Source organism: Urtica dioica, chromosome 7, assembly GCF_054948205.1.
Source record: "Urtica dioica subsp. dioica isolate 48M chromosome 7, U.dioica_male_clone48M_v1_H2, whole genome shotgun sequence".
Lineage (NCBI taxonomy): Eukaryota > Viridiplantae > Streptophyta > Magnoliopsida > Rosales > Urticaceae > Urtica > Urtica dioica.
Window position 1 is genome coordinate 5856817 of NC_142762.1, and position 23986 is coordinate 5880802.

The window sequence follows — 23986 nt, forward strand, 5'->3', positions numbered from 1 at the left end:
GGCCGTGTGATTTAAATTTCATTTGTCATCATATGACAATGTCAAAAAAAAAAATTATTGACATTCATTTCGTCCTATGTCTAAAAAGACAAAAATACCCTTTAGACAATTTTCACAAAACTTGTCTCGTTCTTGTTTTGACTTAGCTTCTAGTTTAACTATTCCTACTCGATGTAATTTGTGACAGTGACCTCATGGATCCAAATGAACAAAGCTTTAGCTAAACACTTGGACTCAAAAGTTCACAAACATTTTCCAAGTTTAGTTTAATGTCAACTGACTCCACTAAAGAGTTGACACTGAAAATCTGTCGGTTCAAATGAATTTATTTTCTACTCAAGAATTTAACCAAATTATGATGAGCGGAATATTATCTATGTTTACCCTTCATGAATATCATCAGCTAGTCGGGATTTACAAAATTACCATTTTACCCTTCTAGCTGTTATTTCCTCAACTCCTTTGTCGCTTGTGAATAAGTTAGAAACAATGTATTGACGAGGAGCTAACAAGTCACATTGTTTCATCCAAAAGAATCCAGACTCAATTTAAACACTGGCCAGTTCATTTATTCACATTCCAAGGAACAAAGCATGAAGTGATATACATTGCATTTCAGCAATCTTGTACATGAATTCCATATCTATGAGAACTTCACAAAGTTACTCATGACATTCTCACAACTTAGTACTTCACCAATAGGCCATGTTCTGAATCACATAGTGAGTCCGAACTCTGACTTTCTCAAATGAGAATACGTAAGTTGTGAAATGGCATGTCTCATTTCAGGATTAAGGTAAGCACGATGCAATTCATACATAGTGACTTCGAGACATAAGAGGTTAAATGGTTTGTTCTTATTTTGTCTCTAGAAGTACACTGGTCAATTCAGTACCTTCGGAAGATACCTAGAAGAACTATAGAGTCTCCAACTCTCAATGCCCCATAACCAGACATCATAGATTCTCCTAACAATCGTACTGAGGTCAATAGTCCTTTGACCCTTAGATTACGAATATATCGTTTTAAGCAAACTACGAAGAAGTTGTTCATGCAAATCTACATTTGTCTCTTCGTAAGTTGTTAAGTTTGTTTATGGACTAAAGACTAACGTTTTATCATAAAGCTTCAAACAGACAAGGAAGAATGAATGAACGTTTCAACTTTTTATTAATGAATAATCAATTTCAAGCAAGAGTCTTCGTTAGACTTTATTACATCAAATGTACAAAATAAAGACTACAACTATTCTTGTGGGCACCATTGACAACAATTATTTCAACAACACGCATAGGAGTAATTAGATTAGTCATTGAACCCTTGAAATCATTTTTGATACATTGGCTAATAAGCATGGAAGATGATTGCTTATGTTTATGAACTATGGATTTTCCATAACAAGTATATTCATTCACAAATGACCATATGACCCACAATGAAGATTTTGAACAACCCGAGGCATTCATCTTCCATGAACATTCAATATTCTAACAAACAATGCAATAACGTGTTTTACTTTATCTCAAGACTCTTAATTGAAAATTATTTCTAATTATAATTATACCCATGGCAGAAACAAGAACATCTTTGCGCATGAAACGTTATTGACATTAACATCAGAATTCATAGGGAAGTTATTCAAATTATGGTCATCATATAAAACAGTTTCTAAATAAGAATTATTTCCATCTTGATTTAACACTGACGATGATGCTTTTATGGATTCAAAGCATTGATGCTCAAACAATTTTACTGCAAGAAATACATAAATGGATGTTAATCATCGTAAAATCAGTGTCAACGGGATGTAATCAAACTTTTGTTTTTGATAAAGATGATATTTAATGACCTGATTCAACAAATGAAAACGATTTTCTAGCCATTGACCAACTATACATTTCAAAATCGGAAAATAACATACCAAAAATTGAAGAAATTTCAAAAATATGAGCGCCGTTCAATTTGAATGTGTTTGCTTCTTAAAACACATAACAAAATCGAATATCTTCTACACAATTATAGAATAAATCCACATAATCACATAATAAATGGTAATCAATAAGGAGTTATTATAGAATAAATCCACGTAATCCCATAACTAAACGCTAATCGATAAGGAGTTATTATAGAATAAATGTGGAAATCAGAAGCTTACCAAAGTGTCCCGTCATGTCATGTCGTCAAAGTGGTTATTTTCCAAAAATTACGAAATGTAGACTAATTAGCAAGTCTTACAGATTAGGCGGCTTAGTTAGATAATTTTTTGTAAAAATATTTGGCACATAATAAACGATTGTCTTCTTTGTTTGCTTTGTCCATCTTCAACTCCTAATTTTAATTTTAGGGTATATTTTGTCTTAAATGAGGTACGAACTTTTGTCCGGAATCTTTGTACATCTTAAACAAGTTTTGATTAATAAAAATTTCCTTAAAAAAAATTGGACTATTTATTTAATAAAATGAAACAGACTAGAATCTTAGTATCTAATGTGAAAAATTGGCTAGTTGTAACCATTTTTTTCGTAAAAATAAAAAATAAAAAAGAATAAGAAGTTACATTATTATAAGGAAAACAGAAGTATGTCACTTAGTCCTGCTTTTGTAGCAGAAATTTTCCTGCAAGTTGCAAGCAAATTGATTTTCCCTCGAAAACCAAAGGATTGGTTCGGTTGCTAAAAAAATTAAAAAATAAATTCTTTCCGATTCACGTGACAAGGTAAAACTATCAAAGTTTGGTCCTTTATTCAACTTGGAGCGCATTAATTGCAAACCTAAAAACAAGTCCCACAAGAGAGGAAGAGTTTGGTGGCAATGTAATTATATCCATTCAAGGATAGCTAGTTTTAGTTCATGAACTAATTAAAAAGAACCCCTTCCACAAACCCATTTCTACATATACGTCGCTTTTGGTAGGTGCGTGTGAAACAATAAACTTGATCGATGGAACTTTCTCTTTCTAGATTTTCCTTTGTTCAAGTTCCATCTTGCATGTGTCCATTGCTGCTGTGCACAAGGATTTTCTACTGGCCAATAATCAATGTTTTCTTTCCTTTTCATAATCCGGTTGTTAAAAGTCGCAGTAATATAATTACATCTTTTGAATTCACATAATTATGAGGCGTAGTCTTAGAAAAATGTGTATGATTGAGATTCAAGTCATAAAGTGAACACAAAAGTGAGACCAGAAGAAGGTACGAGAAAATAATTTTAACATGATTCACTTTATCTTCCATGTACAAAAGAATTTTAGACTAACATGAGTTCCAAATTTTAAATCAAGAAATGACATGCTATTAAATTATACACGTATGGAAAAAAAAAATGGAGTTACTATATCTGAGAAGTTAGGAGGGTCTTGTTACTACTATTGGTATTATTCTCAGAAACAGCTTCTTTACACATGCAATCTGGCATAGGAAATGTGTATAATGATCCACTGGGCTTCCTCACTTCAATACCCTTTTGATCACTGTGGCGAAGCATATCTCGCATTTGCCGTCTGAAGTCCTCCCACCTACACGAACACCCGATAAAAAATATCGATATATAAATTACTTATTAAAAAGGCTAATTTCCTCAAAATGGGTCTGAAAAAAAGTGTTGTTTAACCTTAATTTGGGATTGTCAAACAAAAGGGCTAGTTTCCTCTTGTCGGGTTTGATCGTCTTTGAGTGCCCGCCGAATAAATAGCGCCTGTGGCCCATCAAGAAGTGGGGAAAATTGCCACCTTGAGTGGTTACAAAGACTTCGCTTTTAAGGCAAACTGTGTAATCAAGAGCAGCCAACCTAGATAAGTGGCCCTACAAAAAAGATAAGTTCACATTCAAAACATTGACTAGAGTGATTAGCACCAAATTATAGCCTTAAAAGCGTACCAATGTGAGGAACCAAGTCATTGATTTTCACCACAGATAAAATTCATATTATTACAATTCATCGTGTTTAGTTTCTTTTCCCCAAAAATAAGAAGGCTTGAAAAATGAAATTACAACGATACCTTAAAAGACGCAAGTTCTTCAGGAGTAGCAAGTGTATCTTTGGTTTCCAAAAGCGGAAACATTTGTTTAAGAGGGGCCATATACTTTTCAGCTTTGTAAATTATACCGGCTGCGACGTATATGAATGTAGTATTGTCAAAGCCCATGCCCCGGAGCATCATGCCAACCTAAGATTTCAACGGAAAGACTCATCAGCTCTTCAGCAAGTTATTCAATACGATAACCTCTATAATCACATTCAAAGATCAACTAGAAATCTGAGAATAAGTTCCATTACTTTACAGACAAATGCACTAGAGGGAATATGTATGTACCTCCAACGGGGTTAAAGGGCATTTTCCATCCACCCGATTGGCCCCGGGCCTGATAACTCTACCCCTTCTCCTGAATTTTCCTCTCCAACTTCTTTCTCGGGCAATATCCATTTCACGCTTCTCTTCCTCTCCGCCGTCATATTCGCAGCATGAAAAGGCAACCATATCCTTGAGAAAGAAGTGGTTTGTTGGGTTTAGAAGTTGTTTGAAAAGCCTTTAAATGAGGTCATTGGTTGGATAAAGACTGTACCTCTTCAAACCGGAGATGCACAGATACGTATCTTCCACCGTTTTGAATGCTTTTCTTCAGCATTCGGTCTACCATTTCCTCTGCTAGCGTCTTTATAGGTTCTGAAAACCTTAGTGCTTCAAAATTGGCAAAGCATCTAAGCCCTTGGACACTTGAAGGAACTGCATGAGCCAATCTGTTCGAAAATGGTGCTATTCGCACAGCCCTGCATCATAGATAGAAAGCTATATATAGCTGTCATCGTACAATATTCTATGAGAGTTCTAAGTCATCAGAATCTAAACTGAAAGTCACGAAGTTAAGCGAAAAAATAAAAACCTGAACACAGGCAGACCATGCAAACATTTTTTTAACTTTGTTTGCTCTTTTTGGCGTACTGCCCATGTATTACAATGGAACAGATGTAACAAGAGGCATCTCATATTGCAGTTCCAATAATTAATAACGATCAAGGTTTAAACATACTCAATCGATTCCATAAAGATACTGGGCACTTTGCCATAATGTAAGAAAATAAAAAGCATCTTTCAAGTAGTAAATCTGGCAAAATATCACGACTCTTAGACATCAAAAGCATGCTAAAGATAATATTTAACAAAAGTACATACCCCATATCAACCAACTTGGGAAGCACCTTATGAATATAATAAGTCGGACTTGACCAAGCTTTTACCCTCAGGTTAACAATCTTGCTAATATTATTGTCGAACATCTGGAGTACATCTTCTGGGAGCTCTTTGACTACACTAATCTGTCGTCCAAGTGTACTTATGAAGAAATCTTCATCAAATATGTCCCTAAAGTTGCTGCAAGTACAGAATAAAGAAAAACATATCCAGCACTTGTTAAACAAATCAGATCGGTAAACTATATGGAAATCTAACTGTTGTCGAACAAATAAGATTGCCAAAGAATATAAATCTCCGTATGCAATTGAATTATCTATTGCAGAAAAAAGATATGATCATAGAAATTTCGAAATCCAATGTTAGAAAAAATAATCAACTTTTTTATATAATGATGGTCCTGTACATTTATGGGTTTGGTTCTCTGATAAAGCATGGATAAAACTGTCACGGGAGGGCCTAAATATCGTAACAAATGAAAATGAAGTCAAAGGCACATTTGCTGCAGATTAAAATCTATGGTTCTTTATTGGAGTGACAGTCGTTTTCATCAAAACAACGTTCACTCTTTCTTTAGCGCGTTGTCGTTTCTTGTTATCATCATTATGTTTTCCCTGTATTTGTTTTTCCCCCTCTTCTACTCGAGTATATAAACTCTGTCACTTATCATTTCAAATCATTTAATGAATCAATTTTCATTAAGTTGAGCCAAACACTATTTGTCAATATGGAACTCTCGTCCCAGCTCTGATCGGAGATCTTCGTCTTCTCCGATCCACATCCTCTGTTCGTCAGATCGTTGATCTTCGTCTTCTTCGATCACCATGGACAATCAAGCTGCTCAACAATTCGTTTCCTTTTCTCATCCAATCGCATCTAAGCTCGATGCGAACAACTACATCATCTAGAGAAAGCATGTCCAAGCGACTCTGAGTGGTTAATCCAGCGTTCGTAAGCTGTGATCGGCAAGATCAACTACTCATTTCATAGCTAATGGCCTCAATTAGTGACGGCGTGCTCTCACGACTGGTTTCCTGTGAAACATCTGCTCAGATATGGAGCACTTTGCAAGTCTACTTCGCATCTCAGATCCGAGCGAAGATTTCTTAATTCAAGACTCAATTGAGTGGAATTAAGAAAGGGTCTTTATCCATCAACGACTATCTCCTCAAGATCCGTAACTTGATCGATCTGCTCTCCATGGTTGGAGAAACTACGAAAGCCAAAGAACACATATGCATCAAAAGTGGATTGCCCGAGGAATACGAGAACTTCATCATGAACATGGATACACGATTTGAACCTCTCAGTAGTTTGAGTTTGAGTCTTTCCTTCTGACTCAAGAGTGCAGAATTGAGAAAAAACATCAATCTCGATCTGAGTCTCCGACAGCCAATCTCTCTTAGTACTCAAATTCCAGTTGGAACAGAGGTCGCAGTTCTGGCTATGGTCACGGTTCAAGCTACTCTCAACCTTCTTGTGGAAACTTCTCACCATGAGGCTTTACTCCATAGTTTGTTTGTCAAGGTAACTTCAATTCTACGCCACATACCTATCAGAGTTCTCATTACATTTTTGGGCGTGGATACACCTCAACTCAGTCGTGGACGTGGCTCCACTAAACGTGGTCGGGCTCAGTGTCAGTTGTTTGGTAAGACTGGTCATGTGGTGATGCAATGTTACTATCGGTATGATCAGTCATTCTCAAGACCTTGTCAGTCAACTCAACACGCTCAAGAAATTCAAGGTCACCTGGCTGAATTTGGGGAGGATCAGATGAGTGATGTTCAATACAACTGTGGCTCCGGCTCAACCTATGATTTTCCCCTACAAGAGTGGTCACCAACAGCAATGTTGGAACACTGGAGAGCGTTGTAGATTCCAACTGGTATCCAGACTCCGGTGCCACACATCACATCTTCAGAAGACTTGGCTCATGGCACTGAATCCAGTGGCTCAAAGAAAGTTCTAGGAAATGGTATGGGCCTTAAAATCTCTAGCATTGGTCATTCTCAACTTCTATCACAAACACATCATAAGCCTCTTTTCTTAGACAAACTCTTACATGTGCCTCAAATTTAAAAAAAATCTCCTTACTGTGTTTTAGTGTGCAGCAGATAATAATGCCTATTTTGAATTTTTTCCAACTCTTTCCTTTGTCAAGGATCAGGTTTCTAGGGCTATTCTGCTGTAAGGCAAACTTCAAAATGATCTCTATGTCTTCGACAATACACCTTCAAGTCTTCCCTACTCTCCTCACTCAATGCCTTCATTTACTGCAAATCTATCTAGTGTCAATCCAAATAATGTAACCTCTACTAGTTCAATGGTTCAGCCAAATCATGTAGTTCCCACTTTCACTCTATGACACAATAGACTAGCTCACGCCACTTAACCTGTTGTAAAGGTTGTGCTACACTCTTGTAATCTCTCAAATAGTAATAAAAATTCTTTTTATGTGTCAAGCTTGTTGTCTTGGCAAGATCCACAAATTACCTTTTCCCTCATCTCAAATTGTCTGTAGAAGAAGAATTAGTAGCAGGTTAACTTTGGATAAACTCTACTTATGGTTTTCTCGAAGAGATAACACTGGGAATTCTTGAATAATCTCTCGGCATATTTAAGGAATTAAAAGACAGGTATCAATTGAACAATGGAAGATAGCAAACCGCTTCAGGTCATTCACACTGACATATGGGGCCCATCACCATGTCCCTCTGCTAGTGGCTACAGATACTATATCCACTTCATTGATGCTTACTCTCGATTCACGTGGATTTATCTCCTGAGACAAAAGTCGGAAGCTCTTGCCACACTCAAACTACTTCGAAAACATGATGAGCTGCAGTTAGGAAGCAAGATTCTTGTTGTTTCAGTCTGACTGGGGTGGTGAGTATCGTCCATTCAAAATGTTCCTTACAGCTCAAGGCATTGTTCACAGGAATTCATGTCCTCGCAGCCATCAACAGAATAGTGTTGCTGAACGCAAACATGTTGAAACTAGGCTCACTGTATTGGCTCAAGCTAGCATGTCCCTAAAATTCTGGGATGAAGCTTTTCGCACTTCTGTTTATTTGATCAACAGATTATCTACACTGGAACCGCGTATGAGCTATCCTCTTGAAGTGCTATTTCAAACTAAGCCGGTGTATGCTCAAATGTGTGTTTGGCTGTGAATGCTTCCCCAATACCAGACCGTTTAACACTCACAAACTTTACTTCCGCTCCAAGCCTTGTCTTTTTCTAGGCTACAGCTTGAACCACAAGGGATACAAGTGCTTGGATTCCTCTGAAAGAGTGTTTATCTCACGAGATGTGATATTCAATGAACAAGTATTTCCCTATCAGCTCATGTTTCCCTAGCCATCACCTTCATCTCCAACCAGTGTGATCCAACCACATTCCCACAACTATCTTCCACAATCCCAACCCTATTCCTCCACCTCTCCACCTAGTTCTCATCAATCCCACTCAATACCATCTCAGCCCATCTCAGATGCCAGATCAACCTCATCTTCCTCTGCTCTTACTCCATCACTGCCCTCTTCACACCCTCTTTCCTCTCTTCTACCAGTCCAAAATGACCATCCAATGATCACTCGTGGGAAAGCTGGTGTGGTCAAACCTCGTGTCTTCATGGCAAGCAAAGCATGGTTTTTAAAGGCGTAAACAGTAATCGAGGCGATTTCTGTTTTTGAGGCAAGGCGTAAGCCTCAAAAGAGTCATAAATTAATTTTTTTGAATAAATCTGGAATCATCCCTAAATAAATTTACACTGATAATGCTTAGTTTTAACCTTCATATACTAGTTTAACAATGAAAACCCAAAAAAACACTAATCTACGTTTTAAGCCAGTTTTAGACTAATCTATATCAGATAACGAAAACCCTGAAATACTAGTTTTAGACTTGCGATTCAGGTTATGTGTTAAAAAGAACCCTAATTTACGTTTTATTAATCTTTTACTTTAAAAAAAAAACCCCCAAAAAAGATCCAGAAAAGTCCAAACTTTTAAATTGGACCTTTAAAAAAAAATACCCTATTTCATGCGTTTCTGGGCGAAAATTTTCGAAGCGTACGCACAAGGCCCACGCCTAAAAACCAAAAGGTGCAAGTTGACTTTCTTCCAGGCTTAAGCCTTGAGGCTTTTTTCGACCGCCTCGCCTCAAGGCGCACCTTGAAAACGCCTTTTAAAACGATGAAGCAAAGAACCTGCAAGTGTCTCTGATGCTCTGCTCTCTGAACCGTGGAAACAGGCTATGCAAGATGAAATTCTTGCCCTTATGAGGAACAACATTTTGAGTCTAGTGTCTCTTCCACCTGATCGCAAGGCAATTGGGTCCAAATGGGTCTTCAAGCTCAAAGAGAACTCTGATGGAACTTTAAACAAACATAAGGCTCGGTTTGTTGCCAAAGGCTTCTCACAAGGGGCGGGTTTTGACTTTCATGAGACCTTCAGCCCTGTCATTAAACAAACAACAATCCAAGTTGTTCTCAGCTTGGCCTTGTCAAAGGGTTGGCTGGTTCTTCAGTTGGATGTTAACGCCTTCCTAAATGGGGATCTCAAAGAAGGCATTTATCACCAACAGCCGGAGGGTTTCGCTGATGTTTCCAAGCCAAATCCGGCATGCAAACGATACAAGTCCTTATACGGCCTCAAACAAGCTCTTAGGGCTTGGTTTGAAAAGCTACAACACGTGCTTGTTTCGTCTAGACTCACATGCACCAAGTTCGACCAGTCTCTATTTGTCAACATCTCTCCAACTCCAACCCAGTATGTCCTGGTATACGTTGATGACATCCTTATCATCAGCATCTGTTCTCAGAGTCTTGACTCTCTTGTTCGTCACCTCCATGCTCGATTTGCCTTGAAGGACCTGGGCCAACTCGATTACTTTCTTGGCATTCAAGCTCATGTGGAGTCTGGCCTTTTCTTGTCTCAAAAGAAATACGTTGTAGACCTCTTGGCGCGTGTCAAGATGTAGTATGCAAAGACAATTGCTTCTCTGATGACATATGGCGAGAAACTTACTGCGTACGGCAGTGATCTCATGGTTAATCCCCATCTCTACAGAAATGTCGTCGGTGCCTTGGAATACCTGACAATCACTCGTCCCGAGCTATCCTTTGTTGTCAACAAGGTCTGCCAATTTATGCAAACTCCTCGTGAAGCCCATTGGAAAGCAGTGAAGCGAATTCTACGCTACATTGCTGGGACAATTGACTTCGGTCTTCACAATCGCCGTCGACCATCCTCTCTTTTACTCACTGGGTTGCCTTTGACCATGAAGATCGAAAGTCCACGACGGGTTTTTGTGTGTACTTAGGGTAACCTAATTGCTTGGTCCTCACGCAAGTAACACACGATATCTCGCTCTTCCGCTAAAGCAGAGTTTCGTGCTCTTGCCAGTCTTGTCTCTGAGATCACGTGGTTTCAATCTTTACTCGGCAAACTAAGCCATCAGTCGCTACCTCGTCCGATTCTCTGATGTGATAACCAGAGCACTGTTCAACTCGCTTCAAACCCGATTCTTCACGCGTGCACTAAACACGTTGAAATTGACCTCTACTTCGTTCGTGACAAAGTTTTGCAACGTCAGGTCGAAGTACGTCATGTTCCAGCCCTCGATCAAGCCGCTGATGCCCTTACAAAAGCTATCTCCAGCCTTCGCTTCCCTGACTTGCGCTCCAAACTTCGAGTTGAGGATTTCTCCACTCTGCTTTTGCAGGGGGCTATTGGAGTGACATACTCGTTTTCATCAAAATGACGTCCACTCTTTCTTTAGCACGTTGTCGTTTCTTGTTATCATCATTACGTTTTCCCTGTATTTGTCTTTCCCTCTTCTACTCGAGTATATAAACTCTTGCTACTTGTAATTTCAAATCATTCAATGAATCAGTTTTCATTCTGTTGAGCCAAACACTATTTGTCAATATTCTTCCATTAATCAAGTCACATAGAACATGAAATCCATCCAACCATTTCCATTATAATATGTTCATCATATTGACCAGTTCAACATTGTGATTTTGATGCAGACACTTTGCAACAATCATGATATAATCACCTGGAGTCGCGCCAAACACTATTCAAATGGAAAATTGGAATTACGAGAGTTGCATTTAATAATCCAGCCACAGCAACTGCATCACAAATCTGAAATGTAATAAAAATAAAAAAAGAAAATGAAAACGCCCTTAGTTTGGATATATTAGGTTTTAATCAACATGCAGAGTTCTCATACGAAATCCACCAGTGTAATAATTTGACAATCAGTTACATTATCCTGATCAATGAAATCCTCGTGTAAAAATAATGAAATAAAGCACATAAAGGCATCATTTGGTAAGTTAAGCATATAGTTATTTTCTTATATGCCAGCAACGATTTGGAATTATACTATAAATTATAAAAAAAATACAAAAAGGACTGTCATGTTACTTTGTATGTTCATCTAGCCTATGGTATCAGGAGCTACAGATAAATGCTAGGGATGATGAAAACTTCGGAGCAGAGTGATCACAAAATCATTGATATGATAACAACACTTACAGACAGACGTTGCTGGTTTAACCCGCCATTTGCTTCAATTATGAAAAAACCATTTGACTTCGGCAATTCTGAAACACCAATAGAAAGTGGGCGGAATATGTTAGCAAAACCACATAAGGACGATGATTTGAATTTCTCAAATTTTTTTTTGTAAAAAGAAAACAAAAGCATGACCAAGCATGAAAAATTATTATTTGAATACTTTTACTCGAATATATATATATATATATTAGGTGATCAATAATAGACTGCTTATACATAGAAAACAACATATGCACACTATGAAAAGGTGATTTTCAGAAACTCGTAATAATTTGGTATTAACATCTTGTGAGTTACTCACGTGTAACTGGTCAAGTAATAAGTTCATATGTTTCTCATTTGAGACTTATACTAGATAGCAGTATATCACCAATGAGTACCAAATCCAAAGTACAGTGATCCCTGGCTGATAAAATCGAGCTTAAAACTTGAAATGAGAGCTAGTCTAGCCTCTAATTCACCAAAGGAAAGAAAAATTGAACCTGCTTTGGACATATCCTCTTTTGGGGCACAGGGTTTCCATCGTTGACGAGCTGTAGAATTCCACACGGACATCAACTGCGCATTTCGTACATGAATTATAAGACAGTTCATTGGCTAGTAGTGTATTGATACCATATTTCATTTTGACAAGCCAGTTACAAAGTTCATGCGCGCACTCTAAAAACTGAAAAAGTTATACCTAAAAAGAAAGCCAGTTAAGTTCACATAATCAACATATAGCAATCAAACATCCTTGTTCGATGGCACTTAACAAGTTCACAATTTCAATTGTCAATGCAACAAGAAATAAGCCAAGCGTTCTATACCCAAAAAAAAAAAATAATAATAATAATAAATAAACAAATCAATCGTGAACTAACTCAGAAAATCAGGGTCCACATTTCATATTATTCCAAATTAAGCTATATCCAACTGGAACTTCCAAATTGCAAGACAAAACAATCAATAACAAGCCGTATAATAGTTCAAAAATACCCAAATGCACATCATCTAGAATATTGATCCAAAACGTAATAAAAAAAAAGAACCAAATTAAATAGAAAGAGACTCAGATATTTAAAACTGAGTGCAACAGAACGAATCCCGCCAACAGAACGAATCCCGTAACAAAAGCAGCAGAGCCAAGAATAAAAAACAAGTATTACCACATTCTCAGTCGCATTGCTATCGGCTTCCATGAACGGCCATAGCTTCTCAAAAACCTGCGGACTCCGATACATGGATCCCGGAGGTTGACGTTTGTGGACCCTAACGACGCGGTCCTTCAATCCGACGACATCAAAGCTCACTGAGCCCATGTATAGCAACATCCCCGAGATGTATAGCAACGGAGCTAGAAGAAGCACGCCTCGGCGACGAAACACCGCTGATATCAGCAAGAACACGAACTTCTCCACCGAGCTCTTCTTCGATCCCTTTCCTCCGGATGAGCTCTTGCTCCGACCGTGCCGGAACCGCGGCGAAGAAGGCGGCGAGCCGCTCGACCGAGCAGTGCCGAGCCGACTGAGGCCGTGCATTGTAAGAAAACCTAGGGTTTTGCTCCAACGAAATCAAGCTCAAGATCTGAGACTCCCGAACATTTTTTTCCTTTAATTTAATTCCCTCTATACGAATTCCTCTCCTCGGTCGAATCGCATCTGCGCGTGGCTTCTCTTCTCAAAGTTTTACTTTCCCGAAACACGAAAGAAATCTTAACAAAAGAAATCTTAACAAAAGAAATCTTTTTCTTTCTGAATATCTCTGGAGAAGGGAAATGGGATGGCCGGGAAATGAAAGCGAGTGGGATTCGCGTGGAAGTGGAAGAACTTCGTGACAGTTAAGTAATGCAAAGAGAGAGAGAGAGAGAGAGAGAGAGAGAGAGAGAGAGAGGTGGTACTGCGTGTGTGTGTTTGTGTGAAAATTGATGCTTTTGATTTTTTTTTTTTTTTTTTTTTTTTTAAGAAATTGATGCTTTTGATAAACGGTGGAGAAGAAACATTAAGGAAGATCACGTGTCAGACTCAGACCCGGCTGATTTCTACAAGCATTGGATTGTGGAAGACAGGCACACATTTAATAAGAGAAATTTCATTTTCTAGACTCAAAAACTATGAAAATATCGCCATTTTCGTTACTTAAAAAATATCCAAAATTAGACTTTTGAACATATTTCGGACAAAAATACCCTTACAAGATCATATAACACTACTAAAAAAAATTCATTCTCTACTTCTCTCATTCTCTATCATTTTTTCATCATTTCGCGTATTCAATTGGTGTAATTCCTTCAAAATGGGTAAGTATGCTTCTCCATTCATCTTTTATTGCTTTAGTCATATAGCTTGTATAGAAAAAATAAAGTTGGTAGATGTAGGTTAAAGTTTCCGGAATTTAACGTTATTTCCGATGAAATCCGACCTTTTCGGATGAAATTCATGTAAAAATTCCGATGAAATTTAAGCCAATATTCCGACAATTTCCGACATTTTCCGACAGGACCAATTTTCCGACAGTTTCTGACAGTTTCCGACAGTTTCCGACCGGTTCCGACAGTTTCCGACCGGTTCCGACCAATTCCGATGAGTTTGGAAAAAATCAAAGTTTAATGCATTTTTGTGATATTTCTTGCAGTTTTATTGATGGTTAACGGCACGTGGGAGAGAAATGGACACTTATACGTGTTCAAAAACGCGAGAACATTTCCGCTTGAAGTTTCGAAAGAGACAACCTACATGGAGTTAGTCGACAAGGTGTACAAGAGAGCCGATATAGATAGATCAAAGTATGACTTAAAGTTTGAAGTTCCATATGAGGCGGGTAATATGCCAATTGAGCCTGCTTTGTTGAAGGACGATATGGACGTTAAGTATTATACGAAGAATAAAAGTCGTAGAAGTTATGCACTTTGTGTAACTGGTATCGAAAGAAGTCATGGCGTTAACTCCAAAAATAAAAGATAAAGGGAAAAATGTGATGAACGAAGAATTGTCTCGTGTTGAACTCAACAAGAGACAACATAATCTTATTACAAATGACCGAGATGATAATCATGTGTTCAACAGTCGAATAGATGACCGAGACGATGAAGTATACAAGCGTGATAGATATGACTACCACAACAACGATGTGGATGATGAAGAGAAGTTTGACGTAGATGATAGACACAACTGTGACAAAGGAACAGAATTTGAAGAGTTCGTGGACACTGAAGAATATGAAGATTTTGTAAAACATTTTACAGTACCATCGGGACGGGGTGAACCATCGGGGCACGGTGAACCATCACGTAACCCTCATAAAGTTGTACCACCAACAGATTGCGTGCCTTACTCATGGAAAGCCCCCGACTTCACAACCGATGATTTTGTCAAGGAAGAACATAATGACGGTCCAAGTCAGTTGCCAAATTCTTCGACAGGTATTAAGAATGAGATATACTTATATTCTTAAATGAAAAATGTTATGTTTTATGTATTATAACCATTGAATGCAATAGGTAGCACAGAAGACATATACCTCAGGAAGGAGTTTGAGTCCAAGAAGCAGATGAAGCAAGAGATTCATGTTTTTGCTCTAAAAAATAATTTCGAGTTTAGAGTGAAATCATCTTCGAAAAGTAGATGGTATGTCATATGCAAAAATGAGATGTGCACTTGGAAGCTGAGGGGTGTTGTGCAGTGGTCTGATATGTGGCAGATTACGTCGTACGAGAGTAGACATTCTTGTGCGCGTGTGGTTCGAACAGAAGGACATAGAGGAGCTGCACCTTGGGTTATTGGTCACGTCTTTAAAGATAAGTACAGTATTAGCTCTATGGCTGAGTATTCGGCACATAACGTAAGAGAGGAAGTCAAGACAAGATGGGGTGTTGATATCTCGTACTTGAAAGCTTGGAGAACCAGGGAGAAAGCAATTTCATACGTAAGGGGTACGCCAGAAGAATCTTATCAGAAGTTAGCATCTTGGCTATACATGTTGGAGCAGAATGTTGTCAATGGTGCCCACAAGAAGAGTTGTAATCTTTATATTATGCATTTGATGTAATAAAGTCTCATGAAGACTCTTGCTTGTAATTGCTTATTCATTAATAAAAAGTTGAAACGTTCATTCAATCTTCCTTGTTTGAAGCTTTATGATAAAACCTTAGTCTTTAGTCCATAAACAAACTAAACAACTTACGAAGAGACAAATGTAGATTTGCATGAACAAACTCTTCGTAGTTTGCTTAAAACGATATATTCGCAATCTAAGGGTCAAAGGACTATTGGCCTCAGTATGATTGTTAGAAGAATCTATGATGTCTGGTTATGAGGCATTGAGAGTTGGAGACTCTATAGTTCTTCTAGGTATCTTCCGAAGGTACTGAATTGACCAGTGCACTTCTAGAGACAAGATAAGAACAAACCATTTAACCTCTTATGTCTCGAAGTCACTATGTATGAATTGCATCATGCTTACCTTAATCCTGAAATGAGACATGCCATTTCACAGCTTACGTATTCTCATTTGAGAAAGTCAGAGTTCGGACTCACTATGTGATTCCGAACAGGGCCTATTGGTGAAGTACTAAGTTGTGAGAATGTCATGAGTAACTTTGTGAAGTTCTCATAGATATGGAATTCATGTACAAGATTGCTGAAATGCAATGTATGTCACCTCATGCTTTGTTCCTTGGAGTGTGAATAAATGAACTGGCCAGTGTCCAAATTGAGTCCTGACTCTTTTGGATGAAACAATGTGACTTGTTAGCTCCTCGTCAATACATTGTTTCTAACTTATTCACAAGCGACAAAGGAGTTGAGGAAATAACAGCTAGAAGGGTAAAATGGTAATTTAGTAAATCCCGACTAGCTGATGACATTCATGAAGGGTAAACATAGATGATATTCAGTGGATCCGCTCATCATAATTAGGTTGAATTCTTGAGTAGAAAATAAATTCATTTGAACCGAGAGATTTTCAGTGTCAACTCTTTAGTGGAGTCAGTTGACATTAAGCTAAACTTGGAAAAGGTTTGTGAACTTTTGAGTCAAAGTATTTAGCTCAAGCTTTGTTCATTTGGATCCATGAGGTCACTGTCACGAATCACATCGAATAGGAATAGTTAAACTGGAAGCTAAGTCAAAACAAGAACGAAAATAGTCAAAATGGTATTTTTGTCTTTTGAGACAAAGGATGAAATGAATGTCAATAAATTTTTTGACAAGTTCATTGGATGACTTAATGTCACTCGGCCATGACTTGATCATTGGGCCTTGTGAATTAATTTCATTTCATAAGAATTTCATTGAAAATTCTTAATGGGCCTTTCTCATGTTGTCATGAACAAATGAAGAAGCTTCTAGAAGCTCCTTCTAGAATGAGTTTGGGCGCCTACCCTATAGAGAAATAGGAGAGATTATTTTGTGCATAAATGTATCAAGATACTTGCTAAAAGAAAAAGAGGAAACAAATTTGCATATGGATGCATAAGGGATTCGGCCAAGAGAGAGACAAGGCAAGGCAAGGAACAAAAAAGAAAACAAATCCAAGGCTTGATGAAGCCTATGTTGGCCGAGTGTCTCAAGAGAAAAAAGGGGAAATTGGCTCATGAATATGTGATATTCTATAGAAGAGGAAACTACCTTATTGAAGGTGAGACCTCTCCTATAAATAGGAGCCCATTTTCTTCACATTTCAATTCATTCCAAGTTTTAGAGATTTGAGAGACTCTCTCTCTAGAACCTTGGCCGTCTCTCTCTCTCTCTCTCTCTCTCTCTCTCTCTCTCTCTCTCTTCATTTTCGATTTCTTTGTTTTGGCACCTAGGTCCTCATTTGACCTAGTGTTTAGCTCTGCGACTTCAAGACTCGTTCTTAAGTCGTAGTGTTTAAAAGTGCCCACTCACTGATTCCTTTTATTTCGAGTGATTTAGTGATAGAAACTATCGTGGTTGCTCGAGGTGCCGAGGAAATAAAGAGAGACGTGCTGCGAGGAGATGAGCGTTGCAACTTTCCAAAAGCTTCTCAAAGTTCAAGCTTCAAGAAAGGTTAGTAAACTTCTTAGCTCATATTAGTTTTAATTATATGTACTTGCTCTTTGTCTAGGTTAGTAAAAAATTGTTTTTACTTGTAAAAGAAAATTTTTAAAATTCCGCCGCTTACCGAATCCTTAATTATTTTCTTAAACCCTAGATCGATTCCAACAAATGGTATCAGAGCTATGGTCAAAGATTAGCATGTACATGTATTTAAAATTATGAGCTTGAAAATCGTTTTCGAAAGTTTACTAATTTTGTGACAAGTTAGAATTGTTTTCTTAGATTTTTTTTAATTTATTGCTCTTGCCTTTAAATTAAATATCATGTTGATTTTCTATGAGTTTGTGATGTTTTTAAAACACATTAGAATCAGTTCTAAAAGTTTTTAATTTTTTATATTGAAAAACGTGTTTTAAAGGTTTGAGAAATTTCGAGTAAAATTTTGTGACTAGTTTTCTTGTCTTACTAGTTTCTTATTTTTACTTGAATCGTTTTATGCTTGTTGTTATTTCTTTTATGCCTTGTTATTACCTTGCTAATAAAACACAAATAAAAGCTTTAACAACCTTCATAAAACGTTCCGTTACACTCGATTCTTTTTCGCACCTAAAAAGGACCAAGCTTTAATTATTTCTTTTTCTTCGAGCTAGAGTAAACCCGTATTAAAGGTGGCATAACTCTCTTCTCAGAAATCTAAATTTAATGATTATTGAATCAAATTAAAGCTCTGTCTGTCCTCTGTCCAATGCCACCGGTTTCATGTCAAAAGGACATCGGAGCCGCCAGTTATGGCGATTTTACTCCGAGGTGTGCGGCTGTTCCGAAACTCCAGTTTTTTAGAATTCCGGATTTTCAGCCCCACTACCATGAGTTATAGAACTCTAATGAGAAAATTTTCTTGAGCAAAATTGTTTTTTATAAGATTATAAACATGATGTGTAAGATTAAAAAGTTTTGATTTTTGAAAGATTAATTGAAATTGAGTTTTTTCAAAACTAGTTTGAATTTTGAAAAACCGTTTTCACTTTCAAACGTGAAAATATTTTGTCATCCAAATCAAATAAGTTTTCAAAATGTTTTCAAAACTATATCTATATCACATATGTTCAAAATCTATATGCTCTTGAAAATTTGAGTGGGAGGTCTCCTTGTAGACAAGCAGAAAAATAAAAAGATGTGTAATCTCAAACTTTCAAGTGTTCGAGTGAGTTGAAGTTCACACTTCCCTCATGCACTTTCCCGAAATAGAAAATAGGAAAAGATCGAGTATGTACCTTGTGCCTTTATGCACTAATACTGCTCTGAACATGATGATCTAGGATTCTCTTCTAGTTGTCCGCTCTGTCGCTCTCTAACTAGGAAATCTGTTTCCGAACTTATAAGAGCCGATGTACCTACTCCAAAAACTAAGTGGGAGGGTTATATTTGTTGTTTGTAACCCGCGATCCCCAACACTAATGAAAGAATCAATTAAGAGCCGCTCTTGCGACCCTCACTTAAATGGGAGTACTCCAAGGCGTTCTTGCTTCGATCATTGCTCAATGAGCTACGTCCGAGAGTGAGATGATGATGACAAGGCCTCCCCTTGGGGGATTGTTTTTCAAAGTTGATCTTTTGGACTAAGTGGTTGGTTGCACACTTAGGCTCAATCCCTAGTAATCCTCCCTTGAGGCTCTGCGAAAGGATGTGAGTGATCAAACTAATTTAAAAGGTGGCTAGTCAAAATAGATGTATTGACATCTTGGCAAAGCATTAATGATGTGTCATTTACTTATAAATGGAGATTTTTTGCGGCCTTCTCTTGAGGGAGTAACTTATCGTTTGGTTTATAACACCTTTGGATTTTATAAAAGTCTTAATAAAACTTAAATCCTAAACCAAAGACTAATCATAAACTTGTTTCAACTTTTATAGGCAATATGTCTCTCAACCCTCTCTCAACCATTCTTTCCTCGAATAAACTCAAAGGCGACAATTACGTCGACTAGAAACGTAACCTCGGCATAGTCCTTACTTTCGACAAGCACAAATGGGTTCTCACCACCCCCTGTCCTCAAACGAATGAAGATTCGACGCAAGAGGAAAAAGACGCCCCGGAGGCCTGCAGTAAAAGTGGCATAACTCTCTGATGAGAAATCTAAATTTAATGATTCTTGAATCAAATTAAAGCTCTGTCTGTCCTCTGTCCAATGCCACCGGTTTCGGGTCAAAAGGACATCGGAGCCGCTAGTTATGGCGATTTTACTCTGAGGTGCGCGGCTGTGCTGAACCTTCAGTTTTTTAGAAATCCGGATTTTCAAACCCCACTACCATGAGTTATAGAACTCTAATGAGAAAATTTTCCTGAGCAAAATGTTTTTCATATGATTATAAACATGATGTGTAAGATTAAAATGTTTTGATTGAAATTGATTTTTACAAAACTAGTTTGAATTTTGAAAAACCGTTTTCACTTTCAAACTTGAAAAATATTTTGTCATCCAAATCAAATAAATTTTCAAAATGTTTTCAAAACTATATCTATATCACATATGTTCAAAATCTATATGCTCTTGAAAATTTGAGTGGGAGGTCTCCTTGTAGACAAGCCGAAAAATAAAAAGATGTGTAATCTCAAACTTTCAAGTGTTCGAGTGAGTTGAAGTTCACACTTCCCTCACGCACTTTCCGAAATAGAAAATAGGAAAAGATCGAGTATGTACCTTGTGCCTTTATGCACTAATACTGCTCTGAACATGAATATCTAGGATTCTCTTATAGTTGTCCGCTCTATCGCTCCATAAATAGGAAAACCGTTTCCGAACTTATAAGAGTCGATGAACGAACTCCAAAAACTAAGTGGGAGGGTTATACTTGTTGTTTGTAACCCACGATCCCCAACACTAATGAAAGGTGCAATTGTCGCTAGACTAAGAGTCACCCTCGTGGCCCTCTCTTAAATGAGAGTACTCAAGGGCGCTTTGCACTGATCATTGCTCAATGAGCTAAATCCGAAAGTGAGACAATGAGACAAGACCTCCCCTCGGCGGATTGTTTTTCGAAGTCAATCTTTTGGACTAAGTGGTTGGTTACACACTTAGACTCAATCCCTAGTAATCCTCCCTCGAGGCCCTGCGAAAGGATGTGAGTGATCAAACCAATTTAAAAGGTGGCTGGTCAAAATTGGTGTATTGACATCTTGGCTAAGCATTAATGATGTGTCATTTACTTATAAATGGAGATTTTTTGTGACCTTCACTCGAAGGAGTAAATTATCGTTTAGTTTATAACACCTTTGGATTTTATCAAATATATAAAAACTTAAATCCTAAACCTAAGACTAATCATAAACTTGTTTCAACTTCTATAGGCAATATGCCTCTCAACCCTCTCTCAACCATTCTTTCCTCGAATAAACTCGAAGGCGACAATTACATCGACTGGAAACGTAACCTCGACATAGTCCTTACTGTCGACAAGCACAAATGGGTTCTCACCACCCCCTGTCCTCAAACGAATGAAGATTCGACGCAAGAGGAAAAAGACGCCCTGGCGGCCTGGCTTCGATCCGATGAGATTGCGAGATGCTATATTTTGGCATCAATGAACAATGTGTTGCAACAACAACATCGTGATTACGAAACTGCCACCGATATGCTCTACAATCTCCATGAGATGTTTGGAGGGCAAGGACGTCAAGCTAGGCAACAAGCGGTCCGAAAATTCATGAACTGTCGTATGAAGGCTGGAACTCCCGTTAGAGATCATATGATGTTGATCATTAGCTATCTAAATGAAATGGAGATCCTTGGATCCGAGATTGATGGGGAGACTAAAATAGATATGATCTTGGAAACTCTCCCTGAAACCTTTGATACCTTCAAGTTGAATTATTCCATGAACAAGCTAGAGTACACTGTTACCGAGCTCATGAAGGAACTTCAAACCGCTGAGGCACTCACTAAGAAAAAGAGGGCTCTAGGAGAGGTACATGCTACTGCCTCCACCTCTGGATCTAAGAAGAGACCTCGCAATGCCGAGAAGAAGAACCAACCTAAGGTTCAAACGAAAAAGAAGGCGCCAAAGGCTCCGAAGGTGGACAAGTCTAAAGACAAGTGTCACCACTGCAATGAGCCTGGTCACTGGCGTAGGAACTGTCCTGCCTACCTCAAAACCAAAGTAAAAGGTATTATACTTATTACTGAAGCTTGTTTAGTAGCTGATAATGTATCATCGTGGATTATTGACTCCGTGTTGGAATCGATCTAGGGTTTAAGAAAATAATTAACGCTTCGGGAAGCGGTGGAATTTTAAAAAATTTCTTTTACAAGTAAAAACGGTTTTTACTAACCTAGACAAGTGCAAGTACATGTAATTAAAAACTAATATGAGCTAAAAAGTTTACTAACCTTTCTTGAAGCTTGATCTTTGAGAAGCTCTTAGAAAGTTACAATGCTCATCTCCCCTCGCAGCACGTCACTCTTCCTTTCCTCGGCACCTCGAGCAACCACGAAAGTTTCTATCACTAAATCACTCGAAATAAAGGAATTAGTGAGTGGGCACTTTTAAACACTACGACTTAAGAACGAGTCTTGAAGTCGCAAACACTAGGTCGAGTGAGGACCTAGGTGCCAAAACAAGAAAAATCGAAAATAAACTAGAAAGAGAGAGAGAGGAGTTCGGCCAAGTTCTAGAGAGAGAGTCTCTCAAATCTCTTAAACTTGGATGAATGAAATGTGAGGAAATGAGGCTCCTATTTATAGGAGAGGTCTCACCTTCTATAAGGTAGTTTCCTCTTCTATAGAATATCACATATTCATGAGCTAATTTCCCTATTTCCTTTATTGAGTCACACAGCCAAACTAGGTTTCAATAAGCCTTGGATTTGTTTCCTATTTTGTTCCATGCCTTTGACTCTCTCTTGGCCGAAATTCCTAATGCATGCATATGCAAATTTGTTTCCTCTTTTTCTTTTGGCAAGTATCTTGATACATTTATGCACAAAATATTCTCTCCTATTTCTCTATAGGGTAGGCGCCCAAGTCTCTCTAGAAGGAGCTTCTAGAAGCTTCTTCATTTGTTCATGACAACATGAGAAAGGCCCATTAAGAATTTTCAATAAAACTCTTATGAAACGAATTTAATTCACAAGGCCCAATGATCAAATCATGGCCGAGTGACATTAAGTCATCAAATGATCTTGTCAAAAAATTTATTGACATTCATTTCATCCTTTGTCTCAAAAGACAAAAATACCCTTTTAACTATTTTCGTTCTTGTTTTGACTTAGCTTCCAGTTTAACTATTCCTATCGATGTGATTCGTGACAGTGACCTCATGGACCCAAATGAACAAAGCTTGAGCTAAACACTTGGACTCAAAAGTTCACAAACCTTTTCCAAGTTTAGCTTAATGCAAACTGACTCCACTAAAGAGTTGACACTGAAAATCTCTCGGTTCAAATGAATTTATTTTCTACTCAAGAATTTGACCTAATTATGATGAGCGGATCCACTGAATATTATCTATGTTTACCCTTCATGAATGTCATCAGCTAGTCGGGATTTACTAAATTACCATTTTACCCTTCTAGATGTTATTTCCTCAACTCCTTTGTCGCTTGTGAATAAGTTAGAAACAATGTATTGACGAGGAGCTAACAAGTCACATTGTTTCATCCAAAAGAGTCAGGACTTAATTTGGACACTGGTCAGTTCATTTATTCACACTCCAAGGAACAAAGCATGAGGTGACATATATTGCATTTCAGCAATCTTGTACATGAATTCCATATCTATGAGAACTTCACAAAGTTACTCATGACATTCTCACAACTTAGTACTTCACCAATAGGCCCTGTTCGGAATCACATAGTGAGTCCGAACTCTGACTTTCTCAAATGAGAATACTAAGCTGTGAAATGGCATGTCTCATTTCAGGATTAAGGTAAGCATGATGCAATTCATGCATAGTGACTTCGAGACATAAGAGGTTAAATGGTTTGTTCTTATATTGTCTCTAGAAGTGCACTGGTCAATTCAGTACCTTCGAAAGATACCTAGAAGAACTATAGAGTCTCCAACTCTCAATGCCTCATAACCAGACATCATAGATTCTTCTAACAATCGTACTGAGGTCAATAGTCCTTTGACCCTAAGATTGCGAATATATCGTTTTAAGCAAACTACGAAGAGTTTGTTCATGCAAATCTACATTTGTCTCTT

The 23986-nt window shown here is 37.8% G+C and overlaps 1 protein-coding gene across 1 annotated transcript; it reads right to left on the minus strand.

The window, feature by feature from the left end:
* Positions 1-3188: 3188 nt before the first annotated feature.
* Positions 3189-13663, minus strand: LOC149390159 (O-fucosyltransferase family protein). Its single transcript, XM_089620356.1, has 10 exons — positions 12933-13663; positions 12267-12342; positions 11743-11810; positions 11258-11346; positions 5171-5368; positions 4563-4767; positions 4313-4480; positions 3998-4165; positions 3610-3800; positions 3189-3514 (listed from the first exon to the last, which is right to left on the minus strand). Exons 1-10 carry the CDS (start codon positions 13302-13304, stop codon positions 3331-3333), a joined length of 1719 nt encoding a protein of 572 aa, XP_089476482.1. The 5' UTR covers positions 13305-13663; the 3' UTR covers positions 3189-3330.
* Positions 13664-23986: the final 10323 nt, after the last annotated feature.

Bases quoted from the DNA above. Each gene is read 5' to 3' on its own strand.
- LOC149390159 (XM_089620356.1), bottom strand. From the start codon at position 13,304: ATGCACGGCCTCAGTCGGCTCGGCACTGCTCGGTCGAGCGGCTCGCCG. The intron at 11,811-12,266 runs GTTCAATTTTTC...TTGGTGTTTCAG, and splicing joins AGAGGATATGTCCAAAGCAG to AATTGCCGAAGTCAAATGGT. The intron at 5,369-11,257 runs GTGATTATATCA...CTGTACTTGCAG, and splicing joins AGTGTTTGGCGCGACTCCAG to CAACTTTAGGGACATATTTG.